Source organism: Lissotriton vulgaris, chromosome 3_2 (genome assembly GCF_964263255.1).
Source record: "Lissotriton vulgaris chromosome 3_2, aLisVul1.2, whole genome shotgun sequence".
NCBI classification, from domain to species: Eukaryota; Metazoa; Chordata; class Amphibia; order Caudata; family Salamandridae; genus Lissotriton; species Lissotriton vulgaris.
In genome coordinates, this window is record NC_141690.1 from 66,954,719 (window position 1) to 66,970,948 (window position 16,230).

General features: G+C 46.3%; 1 protein-coding gene across 1 annotated transcript in view; it reads left to right on the forward strand.

Annotated features, from left to right (window-relative positions):
* Nucleotides 1-16,230, forward strand: part of ANAPC4 (anaphase promoting complex subunit 4) — a 410,841-nt gene that overhangs the window by 130,510 nt on the left and 264,101 nt on the right. Inside the window, exon 17 of the mRNA XM_086964012.1 lies at nt 11,347-11,393. Within this exon, the coding sequence (XP_086820138.1) occupies nt 11,347-11,393 (47 nt within the window). The remainder of the gene's footprint in view (nt 1-11,346; nt 11,394-16,230) is intronic.

The following is a 16,230-nucleotide window of genomic DNA, read 5'->3' on the forward strand; positions in this document are numbered from 1 at the left end:
TTCGAATTTGCATATAATAAAAGAGTGAGTATCGAGCAGAACTTCAGTGGGGAAGTCGACATGCGCAAAAGAAGGCTATTAAAAAACCCACAGCCGCGATCCAGTCAAAAGTGTACGTTTCACCTGATCGACGCAGTTTGAACATCTGCGGAACGTGCCTTGAAGGAGCGGCTTGGCTCCGTGCTGAGATGCTAATGTATAGAACAAGTTACAAAAGCAAACGTTAAGTTACATGTTGTGAATAAGTGACGGCGGGGGCGGGGCAGCTGAAGCCTTTGATGTGGCAAATGCTGCTGGCAGGGGGAAGCCTGTGGGGAAATGCGAGGCACGGTCTTTGGCCGTGAATAAGTGACGGCGGGGGCGGGGCAGCTGAAGCCTTTGATGTGGCAAATGCTGCTGGCAGGGGGAAGCCTGTGGGGAAATGCAAGCTCGTGCACGAGGAGCTTGTCACGTAATTCGCTTCTCGTGAACTGTTGAAAATCCTCATCGTAAAAAGTCAGCTTTGTGGATGGACGGCAGAAGGTCTCTCTACGAGACCTAAAAACAAGGAGACACCAGGTAAGAGGAGATCCGGGGGGATGGCTAGTTACACGAGGAGCAGGAATGCACTAACTGCCAACTGCACCTACAATAGAATTGTGGGGGTGTATTGTAGTAGTACAGTTTGATTTATGGACCGCGGTAGGAGAGAGAGAGAGAGTGCGCTATTTTCTTTAAAAGAAGATGTTCTGCTACGCGCTTACTAAGCCTGGTGCAAGTGTAATTCATCAAAGGAAATTGTTTATTAGACTTGGGGGATTACAGAGTCTCTAGAAATGGAGTTGTATTGTTTAAATTGCGACGCAGATTGGGATTTTTGACGTATAATAATGTCACTCATGAACTTGCAACAAAACCAGAAAGCAAAAAGCTAATTATCTCGGCATGCCGCCAGGCGCCCCACTTGCTGCTGAATGCTAACGCGTCTTCCAGAGCTTGTTCACACTCTTGCATCAACCCTAATTGACGTGCACCAGCTGTACACACTTTAGAAGCAAGCGGGTCCACAGACCCCAATCGCCAAAGCCCTGCGCGTGCCCCTGTCTGTACCACTTCGCAGGCAAGTCACTGACATTCGATCTCACTGGCGACAGTGCTTTCGCGCTGCATCGCCAGGCGAGACCTAAAAATGGATGGGCTATGTCTGGACAGCCACTCACTACAATTTTTGGCCTGACTAACCTGTACACAAACTGGTATACGAGTCCTGCTTGTTAGTAACTTATGATTTGTCCTCATCAAAACATAATGCAAAGAAGCTAAGGTTTTATATATTTGAAACTATCTATTTGTGGACCCCTGTGATACGCTTTACTTATGGTTCCCACTACATAAAACTTAATAAATCAATTCTAAATAAAAAATAAATAAATTGATGCATGCTTTTCTATGTGTGTTGTGTGACGAATGCTAAATGCCCTTTTCATAAGTAATAGTTTCTTCTTTTATTCGTTGTCTCTTTGGCCCCTGCCACAAATCATTGTGGTAAGTTAGTTCCTCCTTTGAGTAGAGAAGCATATGCAGATTAAGAATGTCTCCTGTAAAGGATGGCATATACTCCAAGTACACAGTGATTTTCTGTTCATTTTATATTCTGTACCACATGATTGTTATAGTAATCCATATACTCACAACCTCCATCTTGAGTTGAAGGTGCGGCCAGGTAGTCCCCTCTTTGGATAGATGCATATATACAAGTATATAGTAAGTTGGGTGGGCGTGGTCTAGCCAAGCAGCAAAATGGCTGCTCCTTGAGAGGGCTCCGCTGGCTGGGCCAATATCCGTGAACAATCCGCTTAATTCTGAGTGTGTGACTGGGGAAAATCACCTGCAGCTGAGGCTCCGTCTGCTGGGGCACCGAGTCTGGAGGACACAAGCGCCTGGACCGGCCTGGGTGGACCTCCCCAGGGCACGGAGGCGCCCATTTTCGTGGAGGATCACCAGCGAGGCCCTGCTAGACCAAGGGTTTCGCGAAGAGATTTGGCAGGATATTTGTAATTACTTCTGCGAAAATGAAGGCTCAGTTGCAACAGCGGATGCACTCTTGGAGGCGTTCAAAGTGGTCATACGGGGCTGTTGTATATCGTAACAGGCATGAGTTTTGAAATCGATTAGACAGAGACTTGGCGTGCTTGAACGCCAACTCAAGGAGAACGAGGAGTGACTACACCTCTCTGATGCAGGAATAAACTTGGCTACAGCCAGAGAATTGCTCACTGAATATACGGAGGAGGCTAACTGTGAGGTTATGTTTTTGGGGAAATACAGTGCCGCCAGGAGGTATGGGTAAGGCGACAGACCCGGGAAGATGCTAGCATGCATGTTACGGCTGTCTAGAACGGCCAACTTTATAACTGAACTCAAACAAAATCAAGGGGACTCAATTAGAGGGTCGAAACAGATACTTGACCACCTTACTGAGTTCTACGCACACCTTTACACATCTGCCATTCCCGACATACATGTGGAGCTGTGCCCATAACTGGACTCATTGGAGTTACTCTGCGTTGGCAACGCTCACAGGGAATACCTAGATGAGCCTTACACCTTGGCAGATGTCACTAGAGTAATAAACAGCCTCCCCAATGGCAAGGCCCCTGGGCTTGGTGGTATACCGTCCTGATTCTACAAAACCTATAGTAACATACTGGCCCCTAGATTACTAGACATTTATCAAGAATCAATGGAAACCGGCTCCCTCCCTCCTTCGATGCGCGAAGCAGTTATACTTACTTTATTGAAACCGGATAAGGACCCTATCAGCCGAGACTCTTACCGCCCGATATCCCTCATAAATCTGGACAACAAAATCCTAGCCAAGCTCATAGTCCAAATACTACAACCCCTACGTCCATTGATAGCGAGGCCGGATCAATCCAGTTTCATTCCGGGTCAGTCGACGGCACATAACTTTAGCACTTTTTTTCCGTTGTTGCACTATTTACATCCCCAAACCCCAGCAGCGGCGATACTATTAGATGCTTCCAAAGCATTTGACACCTTAGAGTGGTCTTACCTCTTTGCTGTATTGACCAGAATGGGCTTTAGTCCCACATTTATCGTCCAAATTAAACTCATATGTGCAGGTCCAACAGCTAGGCTTAGTCAACAGTCTCCTTTCAGAGAGCTTCCCCATATCCAGGGGCACTCCTCTTTGCCATTGCAATGGTACCTCTAGCTGCCACAATAAGACAACACCACACAAATAGAGGAATAGGGTTCTCGACACGAGGGTTGACAATATTGCTTTATGCGGACTCTAAATCTTGTTGAGCCAGCGACTAACACCCACCCCATATTGAGAGAACTAGTTGTATTCAGGGGGTTCTCCTGCACCCAGATCAACTGGGGCAAATCAACCATATTCCCTTTGACTGATGGCACGATCGCGTTTACACTGGATTACCCATTGACATGGGCACAAGGCCCAATTAAATATTTGGGGATATGGCCCTGCCGCGATATGCAGGAGCTCTGGACGATGAATTTTGGAGGAGCTGTCAGCTGGTTTGAAAGCAAGCTTGAGACATGGGCACGCTTACCTCTATCACTCGCGGGTAGAATAGCCATTGCTAAGATGGTCGTTCTGCAAAATTTGTATGTCTTCGCCAAAGTTCCTATCATTCTCACCAAAGCTTTTTTACACAAACTTTGATTTTTTTTTTTTTTAAACCTTTATTATATTTATGCACAATACACAGCTGTCAGCCTACAACCCAGCGGGCCGGCCGCTATGCCATTTAAACATTATGACTTCTCACAATCAGACCCCCGGTACCTTGTTTGGGGGTTAAGCGACCCGCAATATAATCCTGTACATGACGTAGAATCAAAAGACAAGCATTGTAGGTTTAGTTTTGGAATTTTGATGAACTGAACTAACAACATAAAACACAGACACATGGCAATAATCAATTACAGGGAATCAAAGGGAGAGGGCGGTAGAATCCGACTAGCATACTATGATGGAGCATATGTCTCGAGATGAAGGGCGGCGAGGAGATCGGTCAGTACATACTATTACAAACTTAAGCCTGGAACGCCAACTAAGGGGACAGCGAGTTATCAATGGTGTAGTCTTGTGGGGGAGTGCAGACCTTCCCACGGTAAGTGTTCCATTGGGACCAAATTCTACCCCATTTCTTAGGTCGGACCCGGGCCACATAGACCGTCTTTTCTCTGAACATACACCAGTCAATGTTCTCCTTCCAAGCCGCTATCGTAGGTGGTCTGTGGGAACCCCAGAGTTGCGCAATATCCCTCTTGGCCACCATATTATCAAGAGTCGCCCAAAAAGTCTGGGCCGTGTTGTAGTCCGTAGGTTCCCAGACATTAAGGAGGCATCGTTTGGCCTCAGGCAATAGAGAGACCCCGGTGACTCTTTCCATAATCGCATGCGCTCTAGACCAGAAGGCAGCCACCTCAGGACACTCCCAAATGATAAGCAGGAAGGTACCACTCATACCACAGCCGCGCTTACATAGCCCACCAAGAGAGTAACCCATTCGCACCAGACGCTTACCAGTTACATATACACGATGGAGGATCTTCAACTGTACGAAACGGAGGCGGGCGGGTATGGCCACCTCCTTAGGGGAGGAGACGGCCGTTTGCCAATTCTCGTCATCTAGTTCCAGGCCGTCCGCGATCCACGAAGCCCTGAGGCGCTCCAGCAAATCAGCCCTGTTATTGATGAGCTTTTTGTAAATCAGTGATATGGTACTATCCGGCACATGGCTGTCAAGGATACCGTCCTCCAGCGGCGAGGATTGGGGAATCTCCGTCCCCAGGGGGAAAACAGAGGTCAAGGCATGTCGCACCTGAATGTACCTGAAGTGTTCCTTGTCATCAAGCTCATATTCAATTTTGAGTGCCTCAAAAGTCTTAATACTACCTCTGGACCAGAGATCCTCCACCTTGCCTATACCTTCATGTCCCATTTATCGAATCCTTTCGTTCTCCACAAATTGCCCAAACGGTCAGAATCATACAACTGTGTCACTCGGGTCAACCTATCACTCCACCCCACAGCAGCATTCGCGTCTCGCCACACTCGCACAGCACTTTTTGTGGGGCCAGTCAGGGCTTCAAATGGTTTCTTAGAATACAGTGCCCTGTTAAAATTCCCGCCCGGCAGAAGATGTTTACCCATTGCAAAGGCAGGAGTATGACCAGGGGCGTAAGTCACATGATTAACTGCGCATAGCTGCGAGGCCCAGTAGTAGTGTCTGATGTCAGGGAGGGCGATGCCACCGTCATACCACGGCAAAGTGAGTTTGGGTAAGGAGATACGAGCACGCCCGTCCCAAATCAGTTGCCTCTGAAGGCCCTCAACCCCACGGAAATACCCCAGAGGTATAGGATCAAAGAAGTTCTGAAGTGCATATAGGAACCTGGGGAGCGACATCATCTTAAAGAGAGTCGCACGCCCCAATGGGGGAAGGGGTAGTCGTCGCCACTGTGAGACGTCAAGTTTAAGCCGCTGGAGAGGGGAATGAAGGTTACGCTCGTAACGGACGGCGGAGTTCAGCGAGACATGAATCCCCAGGTACCTAAAACCAGTCTCGGCCACCTGTATCGGAAATCTACGGGGCAACGGGGTAGATCCCCAGCCAGAACGTAGACGCAGGACTTGGTCCAGTTGATAACAAGACCCGAGTTCTTCCCGAAGGAGGTAAGAACATCGAAAAGCACATTAAGAGACTTCCGGGGGGAGGTGAGATAAAGAAGAATGTCATCTGCATATAGCGAGACACGATCTTCAAAGTCAGGGGTCCACTGGGTACCCCTGATCGAGGGTTCCCAGCGAAGCCACTCGGCCTACGGTTCCAGAGCGAGGGCAAAAAGCACCAGAGACAGCGGACAACCCTGACGGGTGCCACGTCCAAGTGCGAAAGTACCGGAAACCCTGCCATTCACCACCACCTGGGCTAGCGGTCGTTCATAAAGGAGCTGCACCCAGGCGATAAATTTCGAACCGAAACCAAACTTAGCGAGAGCTGCCCAGAGATACAGCCATTCTATCGTATCAAAAGCCATAGTGGCATCGAGGGAACCCAAAATGGCCGACTCAGTCAGAGTTCCAGCTCTCGCGAGAACTCCGTGGAGTCTCCTGAGGTTAAGGGCGGTATTTCGGTGCGGGATGAAACCGGATTGATCCGGATGGATCAAGTCGCCGACCACCTTAATCAGTCGATTAGCCAGTAATTTAGCAAGTATCTTGGGCTCAGCATTAAGCAGTGAAATAGGCCTGTATGAAGCACAACAATCCCGCGGCTTACCTTCCTTGTGAATGACAAAGATGGTGGCCAGGCGCTGATCAATAGGAAGGAGACCAGTATTGAAAGCCTCGAGAAACATATTTCTCAAATAGGGCGCCATTTTGTCGGGCCGTAATTTGTAAAGCTCAATAGGCAAGCCATTGGGCCCCATGACCTTACCAGATCGAAGGGCGCGAATGGCACCAGCGACCTCATCCACTGTTATAGGCGCATCCATCATGGCCTTATCCTCATCAGAGAGGCAGGGTAAAGCGATATCGCGCAACAGCAAACGGGAGTCACACTCATCTCTATCGCTCACCAAGGCATAGACCGTCTGGAAATGGTCCACAAATCAATCAACAATCCCAATCGGGTCAGACACACGATCCCCATTTGACTTTTCAATCACCGGCACAACTCGATTCACTCTCTCTGACTTATCCAACCACGCAATGAGCTTACCCGCCTTATCACCCACATCGTAGAATCTACCCTGCTGCTCTCTATTCATGACTTTAGCAGCGTCTGTCACCAGGGCTCTATAGTCGGCCTGCTTCAGAGCTAGGGAGTGTAAAGTTGCAGGGGTATCATTCCCACCCAGGTCACTCTCAAGTACTGTTATCTCATCTTCGAGACACGCTAATTCTTCATGTTTGGCCTTTTTAGCGGCAGCAATCAATGACAGTGAATAACCCCGAATAACAGTTTTGAAAGCCTCCCACAGAAAAACAGAATAGGAGACAGACCCCACATTTTCAGTAAAGTAGCAATCAATGGCCTTGACCAGCTCAGAGCGCGTCTTGGGGTTTCGCAAGTACCAAGGGTTAATAGGAGCAACTCTCCCCTCACTATCTACCCCAACCGCAACCCTTAGCGACAGGGGAGAATGATCGGAGATGCCCCTAGGGAGGTGACGAACCTCTCGCACGGAGGAAGATTGGGCCGACGGCAGTAAGAAATAATCTATTCTAGAGAGACTACTGTGGGCCCCAGAATGGAACGTGTATTGTAGTTGCGCGGGGTGTAGCATCCTCCAAGCATCCACTAATCCAAAGGTTTCCAGCAGTTCAGAAAGACACTTCTGGAAATTCGGTAAATCTCTGGGCGGGTAGCGAACAGAGTTGCCAGAGACCACAGAATTAAAATCCCCCCCCAAGAATAAGGAGACCATCAGGAAGCCCCAGCAGAAGCTGACCTAGGTCAGCATAGGTAGTGGCCTGCAGACCCGGGGGGACATATATATTAACTATAGAGAGCATCTTACCCTCCCATCTCCCCGAAATAGCAGCATATCGACCCCTATCATCAAGCATTATCTCGTCTATTTCAAAAGGGCAGAGAGGATCTAATCAGGATCCCCACCCCTCTGGAACCGGAGGTGAATCCACCATGAGCAACCAGCCTATACCCACGTCTATCCATGTGAAGTAGTGTGGCTCACTGGTTAGAGGCGGCAGACCCGAGAGCAGAGGACGGCCCGGGACCAGGGTTCGATTCCCGACGCGGCAGGTTTCTGGACCAGGGTCAGCGGACTCGATAATTCTCTCGCCTCGGTGCCCACTCTGATCAGCGATCACACTCGGCAACTCTGGGCATAAGCTTGACTCATCTTCACTAACGGCCCCACCAGACCGCCGGGGATGCCTGGTCTCACCCTGGAGATACCCATTAAGGGACCATCTCACAGGGAAGCCAGGAAGGGTTTCGCAGCGGTCGAAGCGCGGAGATACTCCTCCGGGAGTCGATCCTAGCGCTATATAAACTTGCAATTAAATAAAATCCAGAGCCCGGCAAGCATTCCCTATCAGATGGGTCTCCTGCAGCAAAGCAATATCAGGGGACTGGCGTCGAAGGAACTGAGACACAACTCCACGTTTTATCTTGTCCCTTCAACCCAATAACGTTCCAGGACAGCAACTTCAACTCACCACCCCCATCCCGGAAAAGGACCGTAGCCCTCCCCCCCGGAACCCAGCAACAGAAGGATAAGAGCAAAGCATACAGTGCCATGTGAAAGAGACAAATACAAAAACAATAACAATCCCTCCCCCACCCCCCAACAACCCCCCATTACAACACCCCCCACCCCCCACCCTGCACCCCTGCGTACGACTCAAGAGCCACCCCAACTTGCAGTTGTGCCTGTCGCCCTCTCCATAACTACACTACACAAAGAACCCAGGAGGAGAAAAGAGTCAACCCACACCCGAACCACCCTCGGGCTCAACCCTAACAATAATGAAACAAAATGGGATAACTCGGCTGATAAGTAGTAACAAGAAACCAGACGTCGAGAACCTACCTGTGATGCCCTTTTACTTGTAACAAACAACTAAGTGATGAAAGGATTACTTGATTATTCTCAGCCACTGCTGATTTCCTTGCCATATTGCCAACATTGTTTCTACCGACTACGCACTCTAAGGTAGAAACCAGCTGAATGCAAATCAGTCATTTTTTTTTAAAAAAAATGTATGGACTTTTTCAACCTTGGTCTGATATGGAGAAAGCGCCTTAGTCCTGCTCCACTAGGGGCAATCCAACTCAAATGCCATGCATGAGTGTAAAAAAAGTGGGTATGACACCTCTAGAGAGCACCAATAAGAAGGAGCATATATGAATTTTAGCACCCTCCCAGACTTCTCATCATTGTTCTGTTCCATAACAAAAACAAGTAGGTACACTGGCAACATGGAGGAAGGGATCACTATCATATAGCTATAGGCCTACCACTTTCCCTGAACTCTGGATACAATTGTGGTGTAGGTCTCCTAAACTACTACCCTAGTAGGAAAGAGTTTAGTTTAGTAATGTCTGAAATAAGAAACCAGGATGCGTCTGGTGCGATAAAAACAAGTATCTGTACACACAACAATAGCTTTGTGGGTCAGTACTGAAATAGGAAAGTAAAAGTCACAGATTGTTAGAAGTCTACATGTTTCACAGCTAAAGTAACTTTGCACAGTTTCATCTGGACAGATCATGAAAAGCAATTTAGGACATGTGTGTACTCGCTGTCTATAAGTGAGAAAGGTATCGAATAGACAAAGCTACCCAGTCTGTAAAAAGGAAATTAATCAACAAAAGGTAAGATATTTTCTGATATGTAGGTCATTAAAAAGTTTGAAGGGCTGGTTACGAAGGCATGGCTCAACATATCATGTATTACATATCTTATGGTGTATGTAGAATCTTTCTATATTTGCATGAAGATATAGGTACCGAACCATCATGTTATCTTACAAGTTACACAATACACAAAAAATGTGTGTAGGTATAGCATATAAAGTGCTGTATGTGTTGCAAATGAAATGCTGTATATTCTAAAATTGAGCCTGATTGAGTTGATTTTCGTTGTGAAATGCCCAAGGCAATGCTCACTTCTGTCTTTTGAGTTGTTTGAGGATTGTTTTTTGCACTGATAGTACGTTTTCTAATGTGCCAGAATAGAAAATCTTGTGGCATTCAGTGAGGATTTGTCACTCTAGCTCAGCGTGGATGACTGCACTAATCCTATGTTCATAAACTCTGCTAGAGAAACAGACATTTGAAGTGAGCAGATTCAGATCTTGGGTAGTGTTTTATAAGGAGCTTTTCGCCAGATAAACTTCTATGCAGTGCTTAACTTGTTAACAAATGAGTGCTGGTGCCAAAGCGATGCTCAGAAGCCCATTGCTTTCTATCAAATATCACTATTCAGAATACCAAGGCTACATAGTCCTGAATCTCCTTCAGGCCTCTTTAATCCACTGCCAGGCACTCTCTACCCTTTTATCTTACTCTTGCAGGTTTCTGCTTTCTCCCTTTGGGACAGTTTTTTCATATTTGTCTTCCTCCTCCTTTCCGGTTTGTGTTTTTTCTCCTCTATTGCTCTTGGGAATTGTGTAATGAGGAAAAACAAGTGCCGGTCCCCAAAAATTAGTGTAGGGACCCCCGCTGACCTCCATCTGCTCATAATAAGCACTACATATATGGTGTCTGTAACCCTAATGACAAGTGCACCCCACGTGATCTAGGAGTATTTAGTGTCCAATGTTCATTATAAGTGTTGCTAAATTATGTACCTGATGGTCACAAAAAACACTCGGTTATTTCCAATAATTTCACGGGGAACCTAGGAGACATCATATCACCCCTTGGTGAATGTCCTGCACCACAAAAAGCTTTACATTTAACCCGTTTTATGCTCATGACGGAGCCGCTCCGTCACGAGCCTCGGTTGAGCTGTGCTCATGACGGAGTGGTTCCGTCATGGCCCGCTTGGCGCGCCTGCGCGGCGCGAATTTCGCGCCTGCGCTGAGCGTTCCATTGAACTGCTCCGTCACGAGCACAGCTCAACCGCGGCTCGTGACGGAGCGGCTCCGTCACGAGCATGCGAGCGCTGCTCGACCCCCCCACCCTCTTAGCGCTGCGGCGGAATTCCCGCCGCAGCGAAGGGGTTAACATCCGCCAGGATCTTTGCAGAGGGCGTATTAGGGGTACGCCTTCAAGTGTAGTTTGTGGGAGACCAATGCAGGGATTTAACCTCTTATGATATATATAAATGTCTCAGAGGACCAACAAACTAACAGTTTGAGGCATCTTTCAGGATCATAGCTCCACAAACTGTGGCCAAATCGAAGATGATGTTGACTTTTAGGAGAAAACAATAAATGGTAGAGCCTGTCATAGCTGCACAGGTTTTAATTGGTCTTTGTTTCATAATGGCCCTCTTAGATTTCGCTTCTCATGTAACAAAGGCAAATTATTTCAGTGCCAGTGAATAATTTAGAGAGTTAGAAATCTGCAAAGAGTAGTGCATAAACAATATATTATTTCTGTTTAACTACTTCTGTTATTTGTACCTATTGGACTTATGCAATATTGCTTTGGTCACAGCAGTTAAGTTCATTGCAAGAAAATATAGTGTAGTAACGTAGCACTTCAGCTAAGAAGCGTGGTAAATGTTTAACTTTTGCCATTGTTCTTAACCTTCATTTGCCTTTTCTGAAAATGATATTGTACTTTAGATACACATTAAACATATTTCTTGTGATCTCAACAGCTATGCTTAGAATGTCAGAGGATCATGTTCTTCCAGAGCTCAATAAGGTAAATACCAGAGTGCTGATGAATACTTTGTGAACATGGTATTCCTTGTATTTCTATAGCTGTTTGTGTGTTCCTTTTGAACGTTTCGCACTAAATTTCAATTGCCATGCTATTTCCAGATGTTTTTATTTTCCTTTTCTGAGAAAGTAGACCACAGACCACCTCTGCCTTCTGTATGATAGTTTGCTTCTTGACAATGTTAATAATTTGTGTTGAGGCAGAGGGGTATAGTGTCTCTATATATTATTCATTCTCGTATATCCCCATTTTACACTCCTGGACTACCTCTTCGTGAGTTTAAGGCAAGCATTTCTTGCCAGGAGAAAAGTTACACACCTCCTTATAGCTATTTGGTGTTGGATAGAAGTGATCCTTAGCATAAATTGTATATGACTGCTAACCCTCCCACTATAAGCTTTCTTTACATTCACCTCTATTCAATAGCACCTTTTCAAAGCTATTGTATTCACAACCTTCCACACTTCTCTAATGTTCTTACATCTTAGAATTCAATGGTAATCCTGCATCCTAACATAAATACAGTAACATATTCAGAGGTGGGCAAGGTTGGACAAAATTGGGTTCTTGGTGGCCACCTTTTTGTTTGTGAACTATGCATCCAGGTGAGATGCAGGGGGGTGTGATGCAGCAGGGTGACTGTATGTTTTCAAGAGAGAAAACCAAATTGCACAAGCACCCTCTTAACAGTCCATTAATCTATGAACATGAATGTAGTCATTTCCGCGGTTATTGCACCAACATTATTCAATGGTTCGATGTCAATGTAAAATATGGATCCAAAACCGAATCTTGTTCTTAAAGTTCTTTATTATTCAAATAGGTTAAAAGATTCCCAGCTTATCATTGCCGACACGTGTTTCGCCCTCTCCAGGGCTTTTTCAAGGCTATCTTGTTCTGGTCTTATGCTGCTCTGGTCTTGTGCTGCTCTGGCATCGGACTGGTTTGTAATCAAAAGGATATGGGTATGAAGCGTTTTGTGCGAAACCTATTGGAAGTTTTGGTCACAGCGAGCTATTCAGCAAGTAGATTCCCTTTAAGTAACACGGATCTAGTTTAGTCCCTCATGGATCATTGAACGAACAGAGCTGGTTTAGATTAGCCTTGTTATGAGGGTGCGTCTCGCTGCGTGGAGATACGTCCTATCTTGTTAGATGAGAAATTCTTAAAGACCTTGATAAGTCTTATTCATGTTGTTTCCGGGCGCCGAGTCTCCACTGCTCTGGCATCGGACTGGTTTGTAATCAAAAGGATATGGGTATGAAGCGTTTTGTGCGAAACCTATTGGAAGTTTTGGTCACAGCGAGCTATTCAGCAAGTAGATTCCCTTTAAGTAACACGGATCTAGTTTAGTCCCTCATGGATCATTGAACGAACAGAGCTGGTTTAGATTAGTCTTGTTATGAGGGTGCGTCTCGCTGCGTGGAGATACGTCCTATCTTGTTAGATGAGAAATTCTTAAAGACCTTGATAAGTCTTATTCATGTTGTTTCCGGGCGCCGAGTCTTGGAGACTCGGCGCCCGGAAACAACATGAATAAGACTTATCAAGGTCTTTAAGAATTTCTCATCTAACAAGATAGGACGTATCTCCACGCAGCGAGACGCACCCTCATAACAAGACTAATCTAAACCAGCTCTGTTCGTTCAATGATCCATGAGGGACTAAACTAGATCCGTGTTACTTAAAGGGAATCTACTTGCTGAATAGCTCGCTGTGACCAAAACTTCCAATAGGTTTCGCACAAAACGCTTCATACCCATATCCTTTTGATTACAAACCAGTCCGATGCCAGAGCAGCACAAGACCAGAGCAGCATAAGACCAGAACAAGATAGCCTTGAAAAAGCCCTGGAGAGGGCGAAACACGTGTCGGCAATGATAAGCTGGGAATCTTTTAACCTATTTGAATAATAAAGAACTTTAAGAACAAGATTCGGTTTTGGATCCATATTTTACATTGACATCGAACCATTGAATAATGTTGGTGCAATAACCGCGGAAATGACTACATTCATGTTCATAGATTAATGGACTGTTAAGAGGGTGCTTGTGCAATTTGGTTTTCTCTCTTGATTCATGGTATTTGCATTCAGTTGCATTGCTCAAACACCCCTGGTGGTGGGTGTCTTATCAAGTTCTCAGTGCACCTCTATATCTTTTTTATACCTCAAGCATTACGTACCCGGGGAGAATAACTAACAACAGTAGGTGCGGACGTTTTCTCTGATGAGAAACACTACCACCATTTTGTTTGTATAAATCTGTATGTTTTCAGTGTGCTGTTAAGTATTCTGGAAAGTCGCATATACAATAATGCTATTTAATGTGAAAAGCTGATGACTGATTGCAAAACAAAGATCTGCCTAAAACTTAACGTCTTATATTACACAGATGACTAATCCACTAAAATGCACTGTTCATGGTTTCAGATCATACTCTGTATGTGAATTGGAAAGTTAACTTTTATACTGATGACAACTCCTCTCAATTGTTGGTATAGTCGTAACAAATTAAAATGTTATGTTGGATAGAAAATGCTAAAATATCCTTATTAGTAGATGTATGTATTGTCCCTCACTTAGAAATATCTGTCAAATTAAGCTTTGACTTACCTGACGAGCAATACGGGTTATCTATATTAACTTACCCATGTGTTAGAGTAGTGCTTTCCGATCTATGGCGATAGGTCACTTCAAGGGCACATATTCTCCTTATTCAGCTCTGTAGTCCTTACGTGAATGATTCAGTTACTGTTTGGTAAGCTGATCGCCCCGTTTTCTCACATGTGAGCCAGTCACTAACGATCATGTCACGTCCTGACCCGACTTGGTCAGGGGAAAACTCCTATACTCTAGTCTACCCCCTAACCTCTCCAAAACTGCTGTAAATCATTCAAACACGCCACCCTAATAAGACACCCGAGACGCTGATATCCAACCTGCGCTTCAACACAGACATTCGCATTTGCATAATTGACCTCATTTTCTCTCCAGAAGAACTGCTGCCTGGCGCAACTCCTTGGCCCACCTTCTTAACGTTTGCTCAATTAAAAACATTCCTTACGGCACCAAACTTACAATTGCTCCCTCCCCAACCCTGCCAGTGGACCTCACAATCACCCTTTACAAAAATGGCATATGTCTGATCCAAGCCTCTACCAACAATTTTAATACATTTGCAGACCCTTTCATCCACCTCAGAAACCATGTGCATAACACAAATGGGGGATCCAACACCTACACTAATGTTCCACCGAGTGCTAGCCTACTGCACCCAGCCACCTGCATACCCCCACTAGGGCTCCCACTGTAGTTCTCCCTACCCCCCCCCCCCAGCATGCCCACTGACCCCGACTATGGTCACTCTCCTATACACCTTATCCCCCCCTTCCAACTCCCCCCTCCAGCCGAGAGTTGGGTACGCTCCCAATGACCCCCGGTACTCCAATAGCTCCCACTGCTGATCACCCTTACCGTTATACCTCGTCCTCCGACACCTCTAACAGAGCTGCCCCTAAACCTCCAACCGCCCCCTGCCAGCGATCCACCAATATCGCGAGCGAGGTACTCCTCCAAAGACCCTGGAGTCTGCACTAACCAACCTATCTCCCCTTCCACCTTTACATGCCCCCAGGACTGCTCCTGAACCTCTGTCCCCCGCCCTCTAGCATCCCCAGCTTATATTGATCTCGAAACTCTGCACTCCAGAGCGGCTAAACTCACACAGAGCATTCATAGCTCCTTTTCTGGACCTTAGGAATCTCCTTCACCTTGCCGAGCTCGCCCTTGCTAATCTCAAGCCACCTTATTCCTCCCCCCTACCGAACACTGACCATCCCAAGCACCCACTCCCACTACCTCTGAGACATCTTCGCCCACGCAAACTACCGTGCCTCCTCTCAGGAGGAATCCCAAGCTCTTGCACTCTCTTACAACGCTACCACCCCCACCGCTAATCCTCTAGACCTCACAGGAAACAAAATCCTTGCCATCCTCCAAGACCATAACTCTGTCCAAACCTCCCCCCCGTCCACCAGATACGAATCTTGGACACCCCATCAGCACACTCACCATCAACCCCAACAATCTAGCTACCCTCCATAATAGAAGTGTGGTAAAAAGCAACCGTGCGCCTGTATTTCTGTCCGCCCAGACTCTTGACACTCCCCCAGACCATCCCCTATCGGACTTTTAATCAACTGCCGGTCAGCAGTCAAGCATGCCGCTGATATTGCTGACCTCATCCTGAATAAAAACCTAGACCTAGCTATACTCAGAGAATCTTGGCTCAATGAATACTCTTCCCCTTTGTAAAAAATAGAAACCTTCTCAGGAGTCCCACTGATACTTGGTCCTTTTAAACCAACAAAGAAGAAATTGGCACAGAAGCTGAAATATAAAAGTAACATCTTTATTAACCTCAAATAGTTGAGACTACGTCACACAAGAGCCTTAGCAACTGAATGAGGCAGTATGAGGAGTACAGAAATGAGAAGCCTTATGTATGCTTGGGGTTACATATTCAGCATAAGACCAAGGGGCATTCCTGGCTCATGTAAGCATGCAAAGTGACAAATATGGACATGCAAGATCTTCTTGCTCAACAAAGTGGGAGGAGAGTTACTTCTCCATGCAGCAGCAAAAATAGCCCGACAGTTCTACAAGATGAGCAGGTGCATTCTACTAGCTAGGCTCTTCTGAGCATGTGCTGAGGTGGAAGATGCTAAATATAGTTCGTTTCTAGGCAGTTACAAGAGCAGTCAACACTGAGGGAGGACAGAGCACATGGCGAGCATGTGGCAGCACATGGCATACAAA